This window comes from Lepisma saccharinum, unplaced genomic scaffold (genome assembly GCF_977018435.1).
Source record: "Lepisma saccharinum unplaced genomic scaffold, izLepSacc3.1 HAP1_SCAFFOLD_1010, whole genome shotgun sequence".
In the NCBI taxonomy this organism is placed as follows: domain Eukaryota; kingdom Metazoa; phylum Arthropoda; class Insecta; order Zygentoma; family Lepismatidae; genus Lepisma; species Lepisma saccharinum.
Genome location: NW_028143660.1, coordinates 14,192 through 36,922, shown reverse-complemented (window position 1 = coordinate 36,922; position 22,731 = coordinate 14,192). Strand labels below are relative to the sequence as shown.

The 22,731-nt window shown below is 39.8% G+C and overlaps 1 protein-coding gene and 1 non-coding gene across 2 annotated transcripts in view; both read left to right on the top strand.

Moving 5' to 3' along the window:
* The window catches only part of LOC145983467 (laminin subunit gamma-1-like), a gene marked incomplete at its 3' end in the record, with an annotated part of 50,430 nt that overhangs the window by 14,621 nt on the left and 13,078 nt on the right, over nucleotides 1–22,731 (top strand). Inside the window, exon 2 of the mRNA XM_083116573.1 lies at nucleotides 21,311–21,496. Coding sequence (XP_082972699.1) covers nucleotides 21,311–21,496 — 186 coding nt within the window. The remainder of the gene's footprint in view (nucleotides 1–21,310; nucleotides 21,497–22,731) is intronic.
* Nucleotides 3,014–3,085, top strand: TRNAE-UUC (transfer RNA glutamic acid (anticodon UUC)). The gene has a single exon. It is a non-coding gene; the product is annotated as a tRNA-Glu (tRNA).

Here is a 22,731-nt window from a genome sequence, read left to right as displayed (position 1 = left end):
CCACTTTAAGCTGTACATCCAGTCCCGATCTCGATTACCCTATCTGTGCATAAAGTGGACTTAAATCTCAAGACACTGCTGCTCCATATAATGTCCACAGTAAACGAGCCCCTTCGGAATCCTTAGGTTAACACATACAAACATACTATAACCGTCAGCCCATCCCTTTGATACGCCCTTGTGGTAAACGAACGCAACACGTCGTATTTTATGTTAGCAGTATATAGCAGCACCATCTATACCGCGTTTGTTACAACCTGTCCCGGTTCCCACGCTAGCTCGTCGCTGGCTTTTCTCCGTGCTGGGGAAAGTCAAAGCCAGGCAGCCAATTAAAATACGCAACGTCGCAACAGTGTCTACGTAAGCGCCTCTCTTCTAGCTACCATTCGCTCCTCGCTGCCCAGCAGACGATTTTTTCCTCGTTTCTCATTGGCACCGAAACTGTCGAGCGATTGCTAGCGCGGGAAACGGGACAGGTTCTAACAAACACGGTATAGTTTCATCCACGACCGTAGGGTTACTCGAGAGTTTGTTGAGCGCATGCTTTATTTCCCACGGACGATTAAATAAACTGTCCAAGACCAGACGCAGAATGGCTTGTTTAATCTTTCATCCGGCTCCTGCTCTGAACAATGCGGCAAATTGCCCCGTGGCAGAATCTTGCTGGATGTGTCGGCGGATTGTCATGGCGGAGATAAAGAGTGGAGGCAAAAAAGTTGAGCTACCGGGGCAGGTGAAGTATAACTGGAATATGGCATCTGACTTTATCACTCTTTCCTTTCCCCCCCTTCATCAACCTTGCTTTTAGTCTGCTCTGTGAAAAGCCCTGTCCATTAATCACACTCATTGGAATCCTTCCTTATCAAGGTCGCCGCAGCCACTCACCCACTTTCCACCCCCCAAGGGGAGATACCTTCGTGGGGAGAAGCTGCGTAACGTTATGGGAAGGAGCGCCATAAAGTTTTCTCCACTTGAAATGCACCACTTGCAGCTTCTGTAATAAAAGTTTATCAGAGCCTTGATGGACACCAGACAAAGTATTGTTAATGGATGTCTGATGCATGTCTTGTTTTTCTGTCCTGCATGAGAGTAAAGTGATTCATCTTGCAGTTGTGTTGGGAATTTAATGCAAAGTAAATTATTCATTTGAATTTTGTGTAACAGCGACGCTAGTTAGATAAGGCAGAAACACCAAATTTGGGAAATGTTTATACAGGGACGTTAAGGGGGAATCGGGGCACTGTCCCCTAAATTTTCCATGGCTTATGTACATTAAAACTACTACTATGTATATGATTTAAACTAAAAATGGCACTTAAATTACTGTGAATTATGTAATAAATATCATAATATAACAAAACAATGTATATTATCGTCGTATCAGAACCAAAGGAACATACTCCAAAAAATGCGTTTTTCAATTTTGTTTAAATGAACGAGTCAAATCTACATTTTTCCTCTTACAATCCTTAGCAGTAAGGTAGAGTCATGTATTTCTAATTTGCTGTCTCTTTTTAAGAGTCAAGACATATTCCAAAAAATACATTATTTCCTCTCCTGTAAATTTGAAAAATCGGAGTTACGTCCTTCTGGTTCTCACACAACAATATATAGATATATTACTTTTATACTATACGCCTTCATGGCGTGGTGCTATGCACAGGGGAGCACTTTACCTTTAAGAATAAAAAAAATAAAAGTCCTCCTCCGTAGTTGAGCGGGTTAAGGCGTTCACTCGTCTTGAGATCGTTCGCTGCGGGACGGCGTAGGTTCGAATCCGGCTCTGGTTGGAATTTATTCGGCCTACGTATAGGGCCGGTGGCAACCCACCATCGTGAGGAAATTGGGAAGCTCCGAGTGAGTGAGCGTAACCTGGTCAAGAAGACCTACAATAACGGCTGGGGGTTCGTCGGGCTGATCACTCGTCACCCCAACACTGGTCTGAGACCTCCACGCTATAACAGGTGACGGCGGAACAGTGTGGGAGGGAGACCAGCAGTCGGTAGGTAAGCCAAGGCCCGCCATGGTGCTGTAGAGCTGTAGGGTTATGTTATGTTACTTTTATATTAAATTTTGCCCCCTCCCCATTTCCACACACACATCGGGGTGTAAGGGGTTAAGGGGATGACCCTTTCGGAAAACACCCAATTGTCAACCTCTCTTCCAGGACTGCATTTTACATACTAAAGTCTACGGTGTCATAACGGCAATATTCAATATACAGGGTGATTATAAAGTTTCGATCCATTTCTGTGAAAGACAGATATTAGAATCAAACCAATAATGAGAATGGAAAACCTAACACTTAGTAACACATAATCTATCGAAACTTATACAGATAATATAAACCCAACCTCAGAGTAACACATAATCCATCACAGGTTGCACTGAGCCAAATTCCAAATGACCACCCTGCACATCCACACAAAACTCCCAGCGACGCACCGCTGCACGAAACACCTTTTCTAGCAATCTGTTTTTCACAGAAATGGATCGAAACACCCTGTATTTTGTATTCGGTAAAGTAGATGCGAATATATATATATATATATATATATATATATATATATATATATATATATATATTGTAATAACAGAAATTATAGTAGGGAGAAAATTGGTTTGTGGAAATGGAACTACTGAACAATAACGAATGCATCAATTGAAGAATATCGTTTCATAACCTCAACACTACACTTCCTTCATGATGACTGTTGAAACACAGGTGAAAGTTTCAGTACCTATTATACAATTTTATCAATCGGCATTTTAAACTTAGTTTCGTCATTCGTCCGCTGAAGATGATTATCCTGTCATTCATTAACGTTTACTGTAATGCTGGTGATGCCATTGCTACACGTGATGCAAGAGATATATCAAGGTCGCTATTGCGTTTGATGTTATCAGCAGGGGAACAGGCTGATTAAAATTAAAACTGGAGAGTGAGCATAATGAGGAAAAAACTGCGCTTTTACCCAATCGAGCATCGACGTCAAAGTCATTAACATATCGCTCCCATGTGGTCTAGTGGCTAGGATACCTGGCTTTCACCCAGGAGGCCCGGGTTCGATTCCCGGCATGGGAATATTTTTTTTATCGGAGGCGTAGGTAGCAAGAAAAACGAATTGCTATGAATATTTGTTTAACCTTTAATTTTCGCCGAGCTTTTTAAAAAGGATGCGGAGAAAAATGGTGAATTTAGTTCTTGGAAGAATGTTGTCTCTTCATGGAAATTTCAGTGTCACATGGTACCATTACCGAGGCGAGGGGTTTTGAACGGTCGGTCAACCTCTGGAAATTGATATCGTTCATTTTATTGTAGAAGCGTAACTAACTAACTCTCTAGCCTTCTTGAACCTAAGGTTCATGGCTGCAGCAGCACAGGCTTCCATCTGTCCTTATCCTGAGCAAGATCTATATACTCTTTTCCATCCCTACCAATTTCCTTTAGGTCCATCTCAACATTATCCCTCCATTTTCGTCTTGGTCTTCCGACTGGTCTCTTACCATCATAAGCCTACATATTTGAAAGTTGATAAATGAAATATATTTCAATCAATTAGAATACCATCATCCCATGCCGGCCCCCGTGGCGGGGTGTTTAGCATATTGCACTATGACGCTAAGGGTCCCGTGTTCGAATCCTGGCCTGGGCGTGGATGTGTGTGAGTGTAATTTTATCAATTTCATCATATCATCACTCATGCCCATCTTGGCAAATTAGCCAAAAGTGGCACAAGAAGCCGAGTAAAATCAATCAATACCATCGTCTTGAGCTCGACAATTAGGGCAGAACGTGTACAGTTCAATCTAAAGAATTAGATAGTTTTCGCAATTGAAAATATATTTTTATGTGAGTGACAGAATCAAGTTCATGACTAAAATGTACCTTCCAAAGATGTTTGGTTCTTTGAGATGGGGTTAACTGATGAATAAAAAAAAAATACAATGTCCCTCCAGTTCGTCGAAAAAATCCTAAGAACAAATCTCGCCAGTTGGATTTCAGTAAATTAACATTATTTATTGTGTTCGTATTTTGCAATGAGCCTTGGGCGCAATAGTTTTTACCCAGGTACACACACAAAACATTTTGCAATCTTGATATTTCACATTTTTCCTTTGTACAAATGGATAAAGTGTACATGTGTATACGTAATAAAAGAAAACCCTCAAGATTAAAAAGAAACGTCTGCAACGCAATTTGTGTACAGTTTATAGCCCATTGTTAATGATTGCCCAAGTTTACAATTTCCTAACCCTTTGGTTCACTTTCACCTTCATTTCACCTGCCCCGGATTCAAATTTGTCTTCTCTCTTCGTCGACCAGCTGTTCGTAGAACAGAGCTATTGTCAGGTCTTTGACCATATGAATCTGTTGTTGTCTTAGACGTGGACAATATTTTTCGGTTCGGAAGAAAGAAAAGAAACTAAAGAAGAAGAAGAAGAAGGCGTAGAATCGTGCTTGCGACATGGCTATTATATTTATCTATCGGTTGAAGAAAGAAGAAGAGGAAAGTCAAACGTTAACTGTGACCTTTTTACATACTTTATACATCGCATTCCACAACAAAGCTACCGCCGGGAGATTCGTTCAAATTCTTGCTTGGTGTTTCAAGCTCATCTGGAACCTTTTTTCCTTTTCCTTTTTTTGTCCGCACATGAACTGGTTGAGGGAAAGATATACGAGGTATTCTGTGCTAGAATTAAAATCTTCATTTCGTTGCCTCTTGAAGCTTTCTTCGTGGGTCGTGGCGGGAGAGGTTCGAAATGTCCTCGTTCACAAACTCACCTGAAGAAACAAACATTAATCAGAGTTGAATGCGAGAGCCATATTGTGTGTTTTTTGTCCCGTGCACTATTTTACAAAGGGAATTCGGTTGCGTCATAGAGATGGTTGTTCCAGGCCACTGAACAGAGGGCAGAAGTGCTTTCGTTTCCTTCGGAGGGACAATGCAGAAACCGAACAGAGTCCTTCCGTAGAACTACCGGGCATTTAACTTCGGATTTTATTTAATTAAAGCTCTAATTCTGATCTTTCTTCTTTTGTGAGATTACATTTTTGACTACACGAGTAAAACCCAATAGCAACAAAAATGATCACGACAAAAAAAATCAAGTACACCAAAATTTCTCAAATTATTACATTTAGTAACACTTATGATCGAAATTAAATTTCTATACTTGTGCTTTGGTTTAAAAGATAACCAAAGTCAGATAAAACATATCCGAGAATGTTGATTGCCATCTTAGAAAACTACCCTATCTAATTCATTTCCGTGTTTCCACTCCCATTTTATCCAAAACTGACATTTTTTGGGCTTCTGTTTCTATTCATTTTTTTGTGCAGAATTGAATGGAATGTTTTCCCCTTGTTTTGACTTTACATTTCTTATGATCGGTTCCTTAGTCTTTTCCTGTTCCACAATTACAAATCACATGACCCTTCTTCGTGCTGTCTTCAATACCTTATGTACACTGAATATACACACATATAAATACATGTTTTTACTGTTGTTCATGAACATTTAAATCAAATTGATTTTATTTTTGTAATTTAGCGTCGCTTTACTGCCACTTTTGGCTAATCGCGACAATGAGGATGAGTGATTTGGTGAAGGAACACTCGCAAATAACACCCCGGAACCCCTGGCGTCGTTGTTCATGAACATATTCCAAAATTTAAACATATCAATTCATTTTTGATTACTTTAGCCAAGCTCTATAGTAAATATAAATTACAACACCCAAATGGAAAATATTGGGGGCGGGGGGGGGGGGTTTACTGTATTTGTTTTTTTTATTTGATTTGCTTTATTTTACTTCACTTTTTGTACCACTTTTGGCTAATTTGCGAAGATGGGGATGAGTGATGATGTGATGAAATTGATGAATGGACACACAAATATCCATGGCCAGGATTCGAACCCGGGACCCCTGGGTGTTTACTGTAGCCTTGGGTATTATGGTGTATGGTTCAACGTGGTGACAACGAAGGTGAAAGCGGTGTTAAGCCTGAATCACACGGAACTGGATATCAAGTAGGAATGCTCTAGTTGACGCTTAACTGGCTACCCATTTGCTAGTTTTCGCCTCACACGGTACTTGTTACACCGTACTTGTCGATAGTCTTCCGTTCCCATAATGGCGGCCGCGCGAGATGTAAACAACGTATCACTTCACACTTTTAAAATACGATAACTATTCAACCGAGAGGAATATCGCTTCGTATTAAATGGTTTTAGGTAAAGAAGAACGGCGCTGATAAAATACATACTTTACAACGTTTACTCTACACGTATGGAAGAATATTTTAGCTTTTTCAATTGTAAACATGCCTTTCGTGCTGTATGCACTCGGAAACCACAGACAAAAAGGCTACTTTGTAAACTCACAGATTATCTTCACATGGCCAAACTTTGCGCTGATTGGCTGTTCCACAGAATCTAGTAGAAGAAAGTTAGTAGCAATTAGAACATGTCCTATTCCTCAAAACCAGAGAGCCTCTCCGATGGCGCAGTGGTAGCGTCGTCGCCTTGTAATCAAGGGGTCCCGGGTTCGATACCCGGTGGAGGCACAAGTGGTTCGGATCCCACTTTAAACTGTAGGTCCAGTCCCGATTAGCCTTACTGTGCATAAAGTGGACTTAAAACACCAACTCAACTCAACTCAAAACCAGAGAAGCAGTCAGCCAGCCGGCCATAATTTCTACCTAGAAAGTCAGTTCATCGCCAACTAGGGCATTCCAACTAGATATCCAGTTCCGTGTGATAGGGGCTGTAGGCTGAAGTTTCCGAGCTAGGGATGGTAATACATAATTTTTTAAACTTAATATGCACATAATCGCATGTATTGAAGGTATTTTCAAACCTCTCATTCGCGTTACAATTGGACGGGTTAAAGTTACAGTGGTGTCACTTTTTTTTTTTAAAAAAAAAACAAAACACTTAGACATAGAAACCAGATCGAGATAAGTTAATCTGTGAACAGAAATCGTGAAGTAAATCAGAGATTCATTCAACTGTCAACAGATGACAGTTTAAGGTCTTGTAATAAAGGAAACAGCTGTTGTGTTGATCAGCAAAGTGCTGTGAATCAGACTCTCTTTTCTAAAACAAAAAGTGACTTACACCACTGTAATTTTAACCCGTCCAATTAACAGCTTCGGTCCACTTCCTCGTTACGATTTGTACAGTTCATGACTGAATAAATTTTGAGAATGAGAGAACATTCTAGGTGCGTGTGTTACCAACACTCGCAATGAAATATTAATAGGGTATTTGCGCAAAAGAAAAAAATCAAACATTTAATACACTTGTAAATAATAAGGATTTTCATTTTTAGCTAATCATATTTGTCACGTACATATCTCATCGCTTTGCATAAATACCTAAATATTAATGAAATGAACACGAATGCAGTGCACGTCATCTCTGCTTTTTTTTAAAATTGAGAAACGAACAAAAACAGCCAACACTCGGAAACCACAGACCAAAAACTCTTCTTTGCAAACTCCCAGATTATCTTTGCTCTGATTGGCTGTTCCACAGAATCCAGTCGAGGAAAGTCAGTAGCAATTAGAACATGTCCTATTCCTCCAAACCAGTCAAGCAGCCAGCCAGGCAGCCATCACATCCGGCAGATAGCCAGTTCAGCTCCAACTAACCTGAAATCCAGATAATTCCTAAACCGCAGAGAAATATTGTCCCTCGCCCCCGTTGCAAGATCAACCCTGACGGTTAGCAAATCTTGCGATGACTACGTGAAGATGTCACGCTTCAACACTGTTATTAAATACTGTATTACAAAAGAATGTACCAGTCACAAAACAGCTTTCGATCTTATATGCGAGAAGTAGGCCACGAGCATAGCTCCAACTTCAGGCACAATAGACCGAAAAAGAAGCATAGCGTCGCGATTCTTTTGTTTTCGAAAGAGATTTAGAGGTGCAAAGTCTTCCTGAGGGTAATGAATTACTGTGCTCAGCCTTGCCGTCGTCACCTACCCTATATGGAAAGGCGAAGAAAGCAACTCGGGGTATGGAGGGGGGCCCTTTTAAGGCGTATCGATGGCTGTTCTCGAAATTAGAATCCAAAGCTCCAGACGGTCGGCTCCTTCAAACAAAAGAATTGCTCTTAACAGGGGGTATTTCTTTTTTAATATGAGCAAAACCGCTTTACTCCTTGTGCCTTTAATCTTGCCTTTGTAAGGGACTCTGCTTCTTTTTTTCTTTTCCCGTAGGCTGTCACGAAGGTAGAATGGGTTCTCTTTGTACCCACTTGATTAAATTAAAGGTATCCATGAATTGGTCAGGAGAGTGTGATAATATCCATCCACCACATCGTACCTTTACTGTTTATATGTTCACGGCTAATAATAATAAAAAAAAACGTGTTTTCGTGTTAAAATAAAAAAAGAGCTTCCAGCATAAAAGTAATGACAAAAGGGAATTTTGTAAAAGAGTTCAGGAAGACTGAAAATATATTTGTATTCCACTTCTTGCTCTAATTATTTATGTATGTTCAATTCAGAAATGTTTATATATTTATTTTTTAGTTTCTTGTACGTACAGGCACTCATATAGTTCATTCAGATTTTTTTATATATTTACTTATTAGCTTTTTGGGTTTCATTCAGAATGTTCCATATTTATTTATTGGCTCTTAGTTTGATATATTTCATCCATAATTATTTTCATATTTATTTATACTTTTAGTTTGGGTATATTTCATTCAGAAATGTTTTAATATTTCTTTATTAGTTTTTAGTATGGATATATTTTATTCAGAAATGTTCCAATGTTTATTTATTAGCCATTCATTTACAGGGTGGCTCAATAAGTCACTTAACACCCCCAGTACAACGCCACTGCGGCATGGAACGTGAAAATGGCGATGACCAATCGTTATCAGGCCAAGGGGGAACTACATTGACGTCACCCGCATGGTCGGCAGCCATCTTGATGTCCGCCATCTTGAATTCAACTTCAGAAATTTAAATGGGAAGGGGGTCGTGCGACATATCAAAATGGGCTAGAATTTCACCAGGAAAACAACTGTGACATTTGTTTTCACCTAACTTTAAATTTAAGGGCGATTTCCGCATGGGAGAGTGACACGTCCTTTCCTTTTTGCTTAAATGTTTATTGTTCAAATAATCGTTAGTATGTGATTATGTGGTATTTATTGTTAGACCAATCACTGAAAATGTCCGGATATTGACTTACCGGTATGTACATATCTTGTAGTATTGGTTGGCATGGGAATTACGATTGTGTTTTGTCTTTACATAAAAGTTTAAAAGAGTGATGATGTGAATTGATCGTGTCAAGAGTAGCATATTTCCTTTTTCACTGATCTGAACGAAAATGCCACTAACACGTGAGGAACGGATTGCCATCATATTGATGTCAGGAGAGAGAAGTACGCGTGACATTGCCGCAGACTTCAATAACCGCAATCCTGCAAGACAACCGGTGTCACATGTGGCCGTCAGCCAGTTGCTGGCAAAGTTCCAAGATACTGGATCTCTGGATGACAAGCCGCGACATGGACGTCCGAAAACAGCCACGGATGAGGGTACTGCTGTAGCGGTATTGGCATCATTTGCAAAGTCCCCCCCGTAGCACACGGAGACTGGCGCTGGAAAGCGGTGTCAGCAGGGGTTCAATTCAAAGGATTGTACGTGACCACCACTGGCATCCGTATAAGATACAGCTGCAGCAGCACCTTAGTGAGGACGATCCAGACAGGCGTTTGCAGTTTTGTGAGTGGGCTATAGCACAACTGCAACGTGACCCTGCCGTCGGTAGCAAGATTCTGTTCAGTGATGAGGCTAATTTTTATGTGTCGGGAGAGGTGAATAAGCAAAATCTGCGGTACTGGTCACCCGAAAATCCACATTGGACAGATCCCAGCAAGGTGACGGCAGGCGGGAAGCTAATGGTGTGGTGTGGTACTTGGGGTTCCCGACTTGTTGGTCCATTTTTCATTGAGGGCAACTTAAATGCAGAGGGCTACTTGCTTCTGCTACGGGAGCAGATCTTACCATCCTTACTGTCCGAGGATGGGAGCTATCCTGAATGGTTCCAGCAAGATGGTGCTCCACCGCACTATGGGATGATAGTCCGTCAGTACCTGGATCAACAATTCCCTCACCACTGGATTGGTCGCCGAGGGACTGTGGAATGGCCTGCACGCTCACCTGACCTGACACCATTGGACTTTTACCTCTGGGGACACCTGAAAGCCATCGTGTATGCTACGAAAATCAGGGATCTGGCCCACTTGCGCACACGCATTGTGGATGCCTGTACTGCAATAACTCTTGAGGTTCTTCAGAATGTGGTAAGGTCATGGGAGAGACGATTACACGTGTGTGTTGCGCAAGAGGAACGTCATATTGAGCATGTGTTATAACTTTGTGGTATTGTTAACTCTGCAACAATTAAAGTTAGGTGAAAACAAATGTCACAGTTGTTTTCCTGGAGAAATTCTAGCCCATTTTGATATGTCGCACGACCCCCTTCCCATTTAAATTTCTGAAGTTGAATTCAAGATGGCGGACATCAAGATGGCTGCCGACCATGCGGGTGACGTCCATGTGGTTCCCCCTTGGCCTGATAACGATTGGTCATCGCCATTTTCACGTCCCATGCCGCAGTGGCCTTGTACTGGGGGTGTTAAGTGACTTATTGAGCCACCCTGTAGAAATGTTTTCATATTTATTATTTTTTTGTTTATGTATATTTCGTTGGAGAATGTTTTCATATTTATTTACTAGCTTTTAGTTTAATTCAGAATTGTTGTCATATGTATTTACTAGCTTTTTGTTTTAATATATTTCATTCAGAATTGTTTTCTTGCAAAATTTTCTAAAAATGCAGTGCAGGTTATGTTATGTGGAACTCAAACGGTTGACCATGTTTCCTTGAATTCTGTTCAAAATTTCGGTATCCAGGGCAGCCATTGCAGCCTCATCCGGAAATGATCCATTTCCCGAATTTCGACAGCACGCATCTCACATTTCAGAATTCCCCATGTGGCGAAGTTCATGGGGTTGAGGTCAGGTGACTGTGGTACCCATTCCACGGTCGCCTACTGACGTTGGTTCCAGATTTTATGATCACCCTATACATGCAAATGGCCGCATAATCATCCTCATCGAGTTACGACCGTGGGAAAATGTCGTTCCAAGTGAAGCAATGCCGGTAGCTACAGTGGATTCGATAAAACATAGCATACAAAGCGAATCTTGCTATTCCGTCCGACTGTTGTTCTTTGCCCACACGTAGAAATCACTTGGGCTACCAGACAGCCAAACGAATTGATGCATCGCCTGGGATGATTTATCGAGCGAAACATTGCGAATCCCATGCCACTCACGAGGACGGCTAGCACGGTAATAAAATTTTCCACGGTCATTAAATATTGCGATATTAGTATTAGCCGCAATGTCGATGCAAGCACGAACCTTCGCTAAAAAGTCTTTCCGGCGCGACTTTAACTACCCACTTAGGCACCACACAACTAGATAATTGCAAATGCCGTGACAGCAGCAATTACTCTTAAACGTGGCCCATAATGCCTTGCGGGCCCAAACGTTTCCAATGGAGGCTGAAAGTCTCCTTTTTCCCTGTCTCGGATAGGAGTTAGATGAATCTGGGAATATGCATTTTCACGCATGCAGTGGTTTGGTAGGAATGCCACGTAACTGCCGCTCAACAGTGATTTATTTAAGCTGAATTACTTAAGGGGAGGGCAAATTTGGAGTTATATCAGTTACATATAACTTAATACAGCTTATAAATTATATATTGTTTTCTATATACATTGCATAATACATCAAATACGTATAATTTGTGACATTAAGGGCAGGAGGAACAGTTTGTGTCCAGCCAGACGCGAGGACCCTAAACTACTCCTCCCCAACCGACCTTTCTCCACGGCGAGCTGAAGAAAGAGAGGTCTGTGCACTGGATGGTCTTAGGAGGATAAAAACTTAGCATTACGGATATCGAAATATTATTTACTTCTTCTCTTGGGAATACCAAGATGGTGTAGAAAAACCCATTAACGGATAGAGGACACATGGAAGATGTGGTTTGTCGTCGGAAAAGTCGAAACTCTCCATTTGATTAGCCGTAACTTGAAGTTGATTCTCTCTAAGGAATGACATTATTCGCCTTAAATTTTATATACACACAATATATATATGTATATAATCTAATGGATCATATAGGTTCAGTCTCTAGCATACCTCATCATAAAGTGGACTTCAAACAAGCGTTTGATTTTTCTTTTACCGCTCTGTGTATAGAATCCAACCTGTTATGCAGAAACGGAAATTGTTTGCAGTAAAGTGGCAGGCTCGTTAAAATCATTTGGAGCCGATGTCGGTAACGTTGTGGTTAGCATCAGGTTCCCCAGGTTAGATTCCGGGATAAGCCATGGATTTTGTGTGAAGAAGAATATGGATATATCGAATGGCATATGAACGACATTAAAAATAGAGCTACAACAAGAAGTATTTCTTTGTTCGTTGGTAGAGTTGTGGTACGGCACACTAGAGATCCAGTTTCTAGTCCTGGTCGAATCTGCATATTTCCTTATTTCTACAATAATCTACAATCTTAAAATTGCATTATTCAAAATGATGCTTTGCAGAGAATACAGTGAAGCTAGCGAGGTAGAATAATCTCCCAAACAAATTATTATGGAAGATGTTTAATCATGCTTAGGAAGTAAAATTAATTACCACTATACATTATTCAAATAATATATATGTAGGATTTCTGGCATCAGCCCCCCCGAGCCCAACCCCCTGGCTATGTGCCTGCTAACAGATTTTGCTTATTTTCACTATAGCATAACAGAAATAGAGCAGAGAGATGCCGATACTTTCATAGCAAGATTCAGTTGAAAGCTGTGGGAACTGTGCACAACCAGCTTTTCCAGAACATTGTTACTGAACAAGATGAGAAACAGCCCGTGCCGAACAAGCAGCTTTCATTAGACGGACGTTTTGTCCTGTCCAGCGTAGACTGGTCACGATTTTGCAATTGGCGGGCGCCTCCTTTCATTAAACCGCCCACGCACGAACCAATGAAGTCATTTGTTTCTTCTCCAGAGATTTTTCGCGCAAATTAAAAGATCTTCTTCATCTGTTGTGATCGAGTCAAGCTGGATGCTGTCACGGGTCACGCGTGTGGGTGTTTATTCGAAGTCTGGTGAATGTGTACGGACGTTTTGGTTTTGACAACTTCATTAGGAGAAGTTTGCTTTGTAATTCTGACGAGCTGCAAATGGCGATCGTCGGTAGTCTGCGTCTCGGCTATTCTGGATTAACAGCTTGAGAGCGAGTACCGCTGCTTCAAGCCTCCAATAGCGTAGCGTGTTTCCAATGAATCGCTGGCGTAATCACCCAGCACCAATTCCTTGTCCTGCCGATTACGCTGTGCGAGGTTGTTAGGCTCGTTGGCTAGATTGATGAAGTGAGATGGAGATTTTGTGGAAGTAGTCTGACTGTACAGCGTGATTCAGGACTATGCTCCACCAGTGCCAGAGGAGGTGCAACCTGCTTTAGCTTTAGCAACTTTGGAGGTATAGTACTGCCAGCGCAGTAACTGTTATGACGTGACATATTGATTAACTGCTGTGCAAAATATGCTAACAACACTAAACCTAACCCATTCGTATGCTCATTACTAGGGAAGGGATATTACGGTGCAAAATTATGGTCTGGAAAGGAAAAAAAAAGTTCTAAAAATGTTTTCAAAACAGTGCAAAAAAGGTGCTAATAAAATGCCTTTATTCAGGTCTAAACCAGTTATATTAACATTCTTTATTCAATACTGTAATAAATAACATAATTAGTAATAATTACCTAAAGAAACCAGTATTTAGGAAGTAAGTGTGGCATTTTCTGGGTTTCAAACAACTTTTTATACTGGATTACGCTCGACATTTCTGTTTTCGAATTAAGTAGCTGACGCTTGGAGCTCAGGGGATCCTTATATGTAGGGTGACCAGACGTCCTCTTTTATCCGGACATGTCCTCCTTTTTAGGTGTCTGTCCGGCGTCCGGGCGGATTTTTTAGAAATCGCTAAATGTCCTCCTTTTTTGGAAAGAGTAAGAATTGACTATAGCATGTGCTGCATTGACAATCCTTCGACACATAACGATCATGATTTAAGGCATAGCGTATGACTTGGGGCACGTTAGTATTCGAACAATGTTCACCTAGCATCTGAGAACTGAACACAATCACTTTCCCGACTGAGTCATTAGTAGGGGGCGCATTTATAGGCACTAAAATCCTCGGCAGTCAAATAGGCACCAAAATGATGAAAATAGGCACTGAAAAGGCACCCTAAAATAAAAAACTACATTAAAATGTGAACTTATTTCAATTTTCTTCTTACAATGAACAGTTATACAGTGTTAGCACTTCAGGTTATACATAAAAGTGCAAACAGTTTTTCTTTTGATCGAAATTCACATTTGCGGGAATCGTCAGTTAAAGTAATTCTCTTAACAAGAGCTTGTGCTAACGACTGTGCGAATTTGAACAAATGATGAAAAAAAACAATATGTACCATTATAACAAAAAAAAATAATTAAAACAATGTTACAATTGAGAACCTAAAATCTGTCGATTACCAGATTTCAGTCAGTACAACATCAACAAAGCCTTACATCTTTCAATGTGGGGAAAGCCAAAGCCATGTATACGAAGCTGAAGTATGCAAAAATTGCAGAATAAAATTTTTTGACCATTAAGCAAAATAGGCATTTATAGGCACTATAAAAATGTATTTTCGGACTAAAAACACCATGAAACGAACCTTAAACTTTAGGCCCTCTGATTTACTACAAAGGCATAAAAATGGCAAATAGGCAAAATTCCGCACCCAAGTCATTAGTATTATTCTAACTCATTGCTTCGCCTTCTGCGACTGCTGGAACGCATGTAGTCTGTGCAGTTCCTTTTCGATTGATTGATTTGGTTGGTTTATTTTACTTCGCTTTTCTGCCACTTGTCGCTAATCGCGAAGATGGGTATGAGTGATGATATGATGATTTTGATGAAGAGATACTCAGAAAGAACATCCATGACCAGGCCGGGATTCGAATCCGGGATCGCTGGCGTTGTGGCTCGGTGCGCTAACCACTCCGCCACGGGGGTCAGTCAATTCCTCTTCGAGTTATACATCCGCGATACAGAAACGCGTAGTGAGAATTTTGATTGTTAAGTAATATTTACTTTCATGAAATAATGAAGCAAAAGTGTAAATTCAACAATGATCTTGCAAGAAAATATCCAGCTTTTAAAGGATAGTATGGAAGAAACGAATATGAGGTAAAGTGTAAGGTGGCTGTCACTTTCCCCTGCTGTTGAAAGAGTGCTAGAAATGTTAGTGGCATTAAAATCATATTTCTCTACCCAATCTAAATTACCTAAAATTTTAATTTGGTTTTTGGAAATAAGTTAAAGCGAATCTTACTTGTTACATTGGTATTAACTTGTGGGGAGATTTCATTCTAATATCCAAGAACTAGGAAAGGAGTAATACTCTGTGCTTCAAATTGTAGATATTCTTTGTCGTTTGTTAAATAACAGATTAGGAGATTGCTTTCTTTCCTTAAAGGTAAGAGGAAATTATTGAAAGACATCACCTGAAAAGCATCTGCGAGAGTAATGTTGGTAAGATTTTTTATATTGATTAAATTATGAGTAATGGCAAATGTGTTGCCATTTTGGCGACGTCCTCTTTTTCATGACTTTGTCCTCCTTTTTCGCCATGCTCTGTCCTCTTTTTTGAAGGTATGTGTCTGGTCACCCTACTTATATGTGAAAAAAACACATTATCTTGGGAACTATTGGAGCAGTAATGATTATATTATACCATTTTATAGCTCTCGTTCTGCTCTACAAAATAAGACTGTAGGATTTTATGTAGCTGGTCAAGAAAAGTGAAAATCATGTATTATTCTGAAGTAATTCTTGAAGCTTTTCTGGAGGAGAACGATGAAGAACTTCCCTCGGGATATCAGCCAGGTGATTTCTGGATAGGCTTCCAGAAATCACCTGGCTGATAGCCCGAGAGAACTTCATCATTTATTATTCTGTCCCATTTTTAAACAAACCATGAAAGAAAAGGAAGCAAAAAGGTGAAGCATCAAAGAGAGGATAAAAAGGGGATACATGTGCTAATCTCGCGAAAAGGTGCAGAAAAGTGTGTTCATTTGGAATCATTTCCTTGATTTTATGTCGTAAAATACATATCTCAAACGATCTATGTGAAAGCAGCTAGCTATATCTTCGAAAAGGTGCTGCACATTAAAATCCATTCCGTACTCATTACTGCTATTAGATGAATGCGTGAGTAGGTTAGGCAGGTCAGGTTTGGTGCTGTTCTCAAAGTTGTTATAGCTGTCGCTATTCGCTCATCATAATTTGGAGTCTTTTGTTATCTTTCTCACAATCTCATTATTTTCTTTCCGAAAATACGTTCTTGGACTAGTCAGTGCATCCATCATTTCCGCTTTATGATGCCCCCTTCTATCTTATCGACAGATTTTTTTATTCCATGTCTACCAACTGCTATCCGAATGATTATGTTGAATCAAATTTTCGGACGCTGAAAACGTAGAAAGCCATAATTCACCTATCAATCGCATTAGTGATTTATAATGACTTGAGTGTCTATTAGACATATTTAATCAACGGAAACTATTAATTTTATTTTATGTTTTAAAACCAGATATGGGTTAAAATAAAGAAAAGGACGAGTGTCCGAATAACATATACCCATGATACATTTTAAAATATCACTGATATAGTCTGAACTTAATGGCTTATTATCTATTTGAGGTGCAGATACTTCCATGCAAAATCAATTATACATGTAATTAATACCTAAGTAAGAACCATTAATCATCACGATTACGATTTTAATAAGAAAACAATCGCCAGATTAAAACTAAAAGATTCCGTTAATCTTCATGGTAGATATGAAATTTGAAGTATACTGTAACAGCTGCTGCGTCTTCTTTCTTTTCGTCGTGTTGTTCGCAGCAAAATTGTCTACTGATGAGCTCGTGGATATAATTTACTGTCTTCATTTGAGAACAAGAAAGGGGGGAGGGTTAACAGGAAGTTGCGGCATCCTACCACCAGCTGTGCACTGGGTCTTGATTTTATTCGACCATTGAAGCTCAGGCCAACCATCTGTTCACAGGCCTCTCACATTCAAGGCGTTTGAAAAGATTGGAGCTATCCTCTACCCTATCTAAAGAATTAATTACCTTGTCAGAAGCAAGTTTTTGTTCCTAATTGAGAAGATCGTGAAGGTAATTTAGTTTAAAAAACCACACAGTCAAAACAAGCAAGTTTGTTTTGTGAAGTTGTATTAATAATATGATTGTATTTTCTTGAAACGAATGAAATTAAATGATGTAAAGGCAATGATTAGTCTTTCTACTTCACTTATTGACCATTAGTGAATAAAGTTGCCTGTACCAATAACTGTGAAGGAAATATCAAGCATTTATCGACACGCCGCACTCAAATACCAACACTTTTTCACATATAAGGCCTGCGCAGACACTGTTTTAGGGCGGTTTTGGAAAACGTTGGGAGGGAATGTGTTAAATGTCTGAAAATGTATGTCACCCGACCCGTTCCACTTTAATAGCTGTTGCGAGCGTGTATATTGTCGCCTGCAACCTTGAACGATGGAACACTTGGAAGAAAGTAAAAATGGGTTATTTTTGTATAGCTACTACTTCCTCGCCTGATCTTAGTTGTACAAACAAGATAAGTCTTCTTATATTTACCATACCTGCGCATTTTTTACATGCATGGACGTCTGGAAGGGAGAGGGCACTTATCTAGAAATATATTTCGGGGGGGGGGGGGTGAGGTCCGACCAAGTGTTACAACAACAACAACAATAATTATTATTTTTATATAATTATGGTAATTATATTTAATTAAATTAAAATTATATTATTTAAATGTGTAAATTATTTAATATTGTAGTGTTGTTATTACATGACTAGGTAAAAAGATGGAATAAGAATAGAGATATAACAGCACGTATTCATTATCTAGCTCACGTGTAGTTAAAATCGTAAAAAATGCATAAAACAAGTGCCTTGGCGAGGAAATTAATGTCAAATAGATAAAGAATTGAATATTTATTGAATAACATAGAAGGAGTTAGATCTAATTGACGAAAAGTAAAGTTTCTGATTAACATTTTATGCATATTACCAAGGCCCTTCCATGGCTGTCGAACCACGATCATGAGTAGGCTAGTACTGTGCATATACATCTTTCGAACTGTTCTTCAGAGCTGTATGATTCCAATTCCTTGACTTCCAATAAGTTCAACGGAAATCTCGTAAATAACCATCGATTATATAACAAATTCTAAACAAGTACATTTTGATGATTTGATTTAGCACTTGGTAAGTCTTTCGGGGTGCTGGACGCCCCCTAAATACGTTCTTGGGCAAGAGGGCTACGTCCCCTCCGGAAAATTAATGTCAACTTAAATTATATATTTCATACATATAAATTAATTTCAGTCGCAGTAACTTTTGCTAATTATTAGAAAGGCGTTCTAGAAACATGATAACTTCAAACTGAATGAGTGTTTTTTGAGAGGACAACAGATTTATGAGGGAAAACATGCCTCGCTTTCCCCTTAGAAAAATTACCATGCTTCCCCGTTCTCCCTCCCTGAAAAACATCCTGGGGATCATAGTTACAACATTACAGTTATTACACTTTCTCCACACACACACCTTAGATATACTGTGTTCAAATTAAGTCAATTTTACGCCTCTTCAATACAGTTTACGATTGCACTATATTAATGGTTTGAAGCTCGAAAAATATATTAAAAAGACAGTTGTCAGGTATTTTCTCATTTAGTGTATCAAGTAGAACCTCTCTCCAAGGATAAAATAATAATAATGCGGGAATTTTTCGAACAATGGCTTTGCACAAAGAGCTCTAGGCGATACCCAGCCTCTAACCAATGAGCACCAGTGTGTTGCTGATCGCATAACCTTCACTATTACCAGGACCGAGGATATGTGGAGCCCTACCGCCACACACTACGTGCCTTCAGGTACGGTGCAATGAATAGGGATAGCTTTGTCTCTTTATTACACTATTATTGGTACTAATAATTACAATGAAAAAGTACAATGAATTTTATATCGATTATCCGACTTCCCTAACAAAAAATTCCTGGTGGCGCCCGTGTTTTGGGTTAAATTAACCCTACAATCACCAGAAAGAAAAAGTACATAAATCCGTGTCTTTGTTTGTTTGTTTATTACATAATTTAGAACTACATAATTTGTATTCATGTCCAGATATTATTAGTGATTAAATCAAGAAGACTTAGGTGGCACGAATGGGAGAGGACAGAAGAGTTTACAGGATTCGTGTTGGGAAACCTGATGGTAAGAGACCTGTAGGAAGGGCAAGACGAAGATGGAGGGATAACGTTGAGATGGACCTAAAGGAAATCTGTAGGGATGGAAAAGAGTATATAGATCTTGCTCAGGATAGGGACAGATGTATGGCTTGTGTTGCTGCAGCCATGGATCTTCGGGTTTAAGAAGGCTAGAGAGTTAGTTAGTTCTTTGTTTGCCCAGCTACAAAAAAGTTATTGGTCGGTCCGGTGCATTGTGTGTCCTATTGTTTCACTTTTTAGTGGCACAACGACGGAGGTAGTATAGTACAAAAAGTGGCTGGTGTGAACGTAGCTTAAGAGAGAGGTCAGGCAGAGAGACTGCAGTTGCGGTGGTCCGACGTTCCGTCAAAAGGAGAAGCAATCTCACCCAGCCAGATAATTATTGGGAGCAGCCAAACTAGACAGACGAACGCAACTCCACCCAGGCGTCCGTCGAAAACTTGTTAAAAGGAAGAACAAAACAAAAAATGGCACAGGCCATTACTTCCTTCCTTTACACTCGACTTTCAAATTTCTCTCGCGTATCGTGGTTTCTGGTTCACAGCAATCAGTCATGAAGATAACGGCTGCTGACACCCGATAATAAAACCTGCGTGAATAAATCACAAGGTTTGGCGTTTTTATGTTAAACGTTTATTGCCGCCTGTGCAATTGTTTGGTTTGGGCTGTTCGACTGCAAACCTGACTGTTCCCAAATAGCCTGTCTTTCAGAGTTCCTTGCCATATAAGGAGATAAGGCAATATTCGTTCCATGTCTAATGGGATGTGAGGATTGCTTTTTGCCACGCCCTGCCTTGAATACACAACACACAGTCAGTAGAAATAGGTACTCCGTGGAATAACTAAAAGTTGATTTCCCATCGTTACCCATACATTTTAAGTGTTAATAAACTTCTATCCGAAGTAACAAAGTTAGTGTTTTGTACATTCTTAATTTACATATTGTGCACTAGGTTAATATAGCTATCAAATTATTAAAGTGGAATATACTTGTTGAGGAATACTGATAAATTAGATGGTAATATATAGGTATGCAACGAAAATGTTTAGTCCAGTGCTCGAAATGGACATTCCTAGCTGGATGATGCTTTGTCGAGTTTGGGTATAAATGAGGGGATGCTGTTATGGATAAATATGAAGACAGCACAATATACTCTATGCCCGGAATCTGTGGAGCAAGGCCGCGCAAGGTGGCAGAGAAGGGGAGGAAATCAAGTGGGCAGAGCGAAGCAGTACACATTGCTGCGAAAGCTGGTAACTGCAGTCGCCCCCCCCCTCTCCACGCAATCCCGTTCCCTCTCGCGTGCTCATTGGTGCAGCCATCTTGCGTCACTACAGGAACTTGTTTCCGATCGCTTTCTCCAGAGATACGGGGGACAGAATATAGATGAGGGGATGCCTATGCAAATTATCCTAGTTGGAGTGGATACTTCATGAAAATTTTCTTAACTGGGGGATACCATCCTCCACATTCTTCCACTTCGAACACTAGTGCAGTCAAGTTCAAAGAAACATGTTCAGTTATTCCTCGGCACCCTCCCGGCCTTTGTTCTTTGCGTGTGTCCTTTCATCAGTTTCATCATATAATCATTCTTCATCATCGTCGCGATTAGCCAAAAGTGGAAGAAAAGGGGCGCTAAGCAACAAAAATCAAATCCAATTATTCATCGCCATATTCAGTGATTTGTTTTGTGCTATGTGGAACAATAGAAATTAATAATTCCATTAATATAGAAAATATAATATACAAGATAGAAAAGCATTGTATGCCTCATATTTAAATTGAATTAGATACGTGTTTGTTTTATCTTCAGCTTGTAATTGCAATGGATTCTCGACTCGCTGCTTCTTTGATCAAGAATTATACGACAGAACAAGTCATGGAGGACACTGCCTGGATTGCACAGGAAACAGAGATGGACCAAATTGTGAGCGCTGCAAGGAAAATTTTTATCAGCGAGAGGATGGTTACTGCATAGCATGCAACTGCAATGAATTAGGTATGTATTTATTTATGGTGCCCTGCCGTCTTGCATTCTACCAGCCTCCTTTCCTTACTAAGTTATTTCAAATCATGTTTCCTCACTTAATATATGGATTCAGTGTAAATGCATTTTGTTTGAATCAGAATAGAAAAATGTTAAGTTTGATTGATGTCGACTGTATTTGGTTGCTCTGCTCTACAGTGAAGTTGATATTAGATGAACGGGAAACAGCAAAATGTAATGCAAGTTTGAACCTAGGATTATGATTTACGAGTCTGTACTTGCAAATAATGTATTGATATATGCAGTGCTCGAAAAATTTTCTACAAAGCTAGGCGCCAGCTCTGAAAATCAGGCGCCAGGAAACTACCTACTATCAATTGTGCATACTATAGCGTGTTTCAAAAGTCGCACAACCCAAACTTTGAAAATGTACATAATGTAAACCGTAAGAGGTATTTACACCAGGTTTTCTGCACTAAACTAATCATGTACGCTATCACTGGGTTAATAAATTTATTTTAGCATGAACTCAAATAAAAGCAATTACATTATTTTAAAAAATGTTGTTAATTTGCTGAAAACATCTGAGAATTGATTTTCAACAATATATACCAACACCAAACAACAAATGATCTTACAAATTGTTAAGAGTTGGTACTATTATTGAAGATTAGGTACACACAGGAGATGTACTATGTAGAAATTTTCATCGAAAAATGCAGGTTCGACCAGGACTCGAACACGGGTCTCTGATATACCGTGCCATTGCTCTAACCACTGAGCTACTGAGATGTTAATTATTGAAGATCAGGCACACACAGGAAATGTACTACGTAGAAATTTTAAGCGAAAAATGCATTAACATCTCTACGCTGGGAGGAACCAGGCAGTGTCGAAGTCTAATGTGCTTCAAAGGCAACAGATCCCGTTGCGGTAGCACTGGCAGAGACGATTCCACACAGGTAAAACAGCGACAGAGATAAATCAGGCGAGGTCAGGCCGGCTCAGTAGCTCAGTGGTTAGAGAAATCTTACGGTATGCCAGAGACCCAGGTTCGAGTCCTGGTCGAGCCTGCATTTTTCGCTGAAAATTTCTACGTAGTACATCTCCTGTGTGTACCTAATCTTCAATAATAATACCAACTCTTAACAATTTGTGAGATCATTTGTTGGTGTTTGACTCGTCGTAAAACAGTTGCTTTGTGAAGTACAGCAGAAGCAGGGGATTTTTCTTGGAAAACCTGTTGC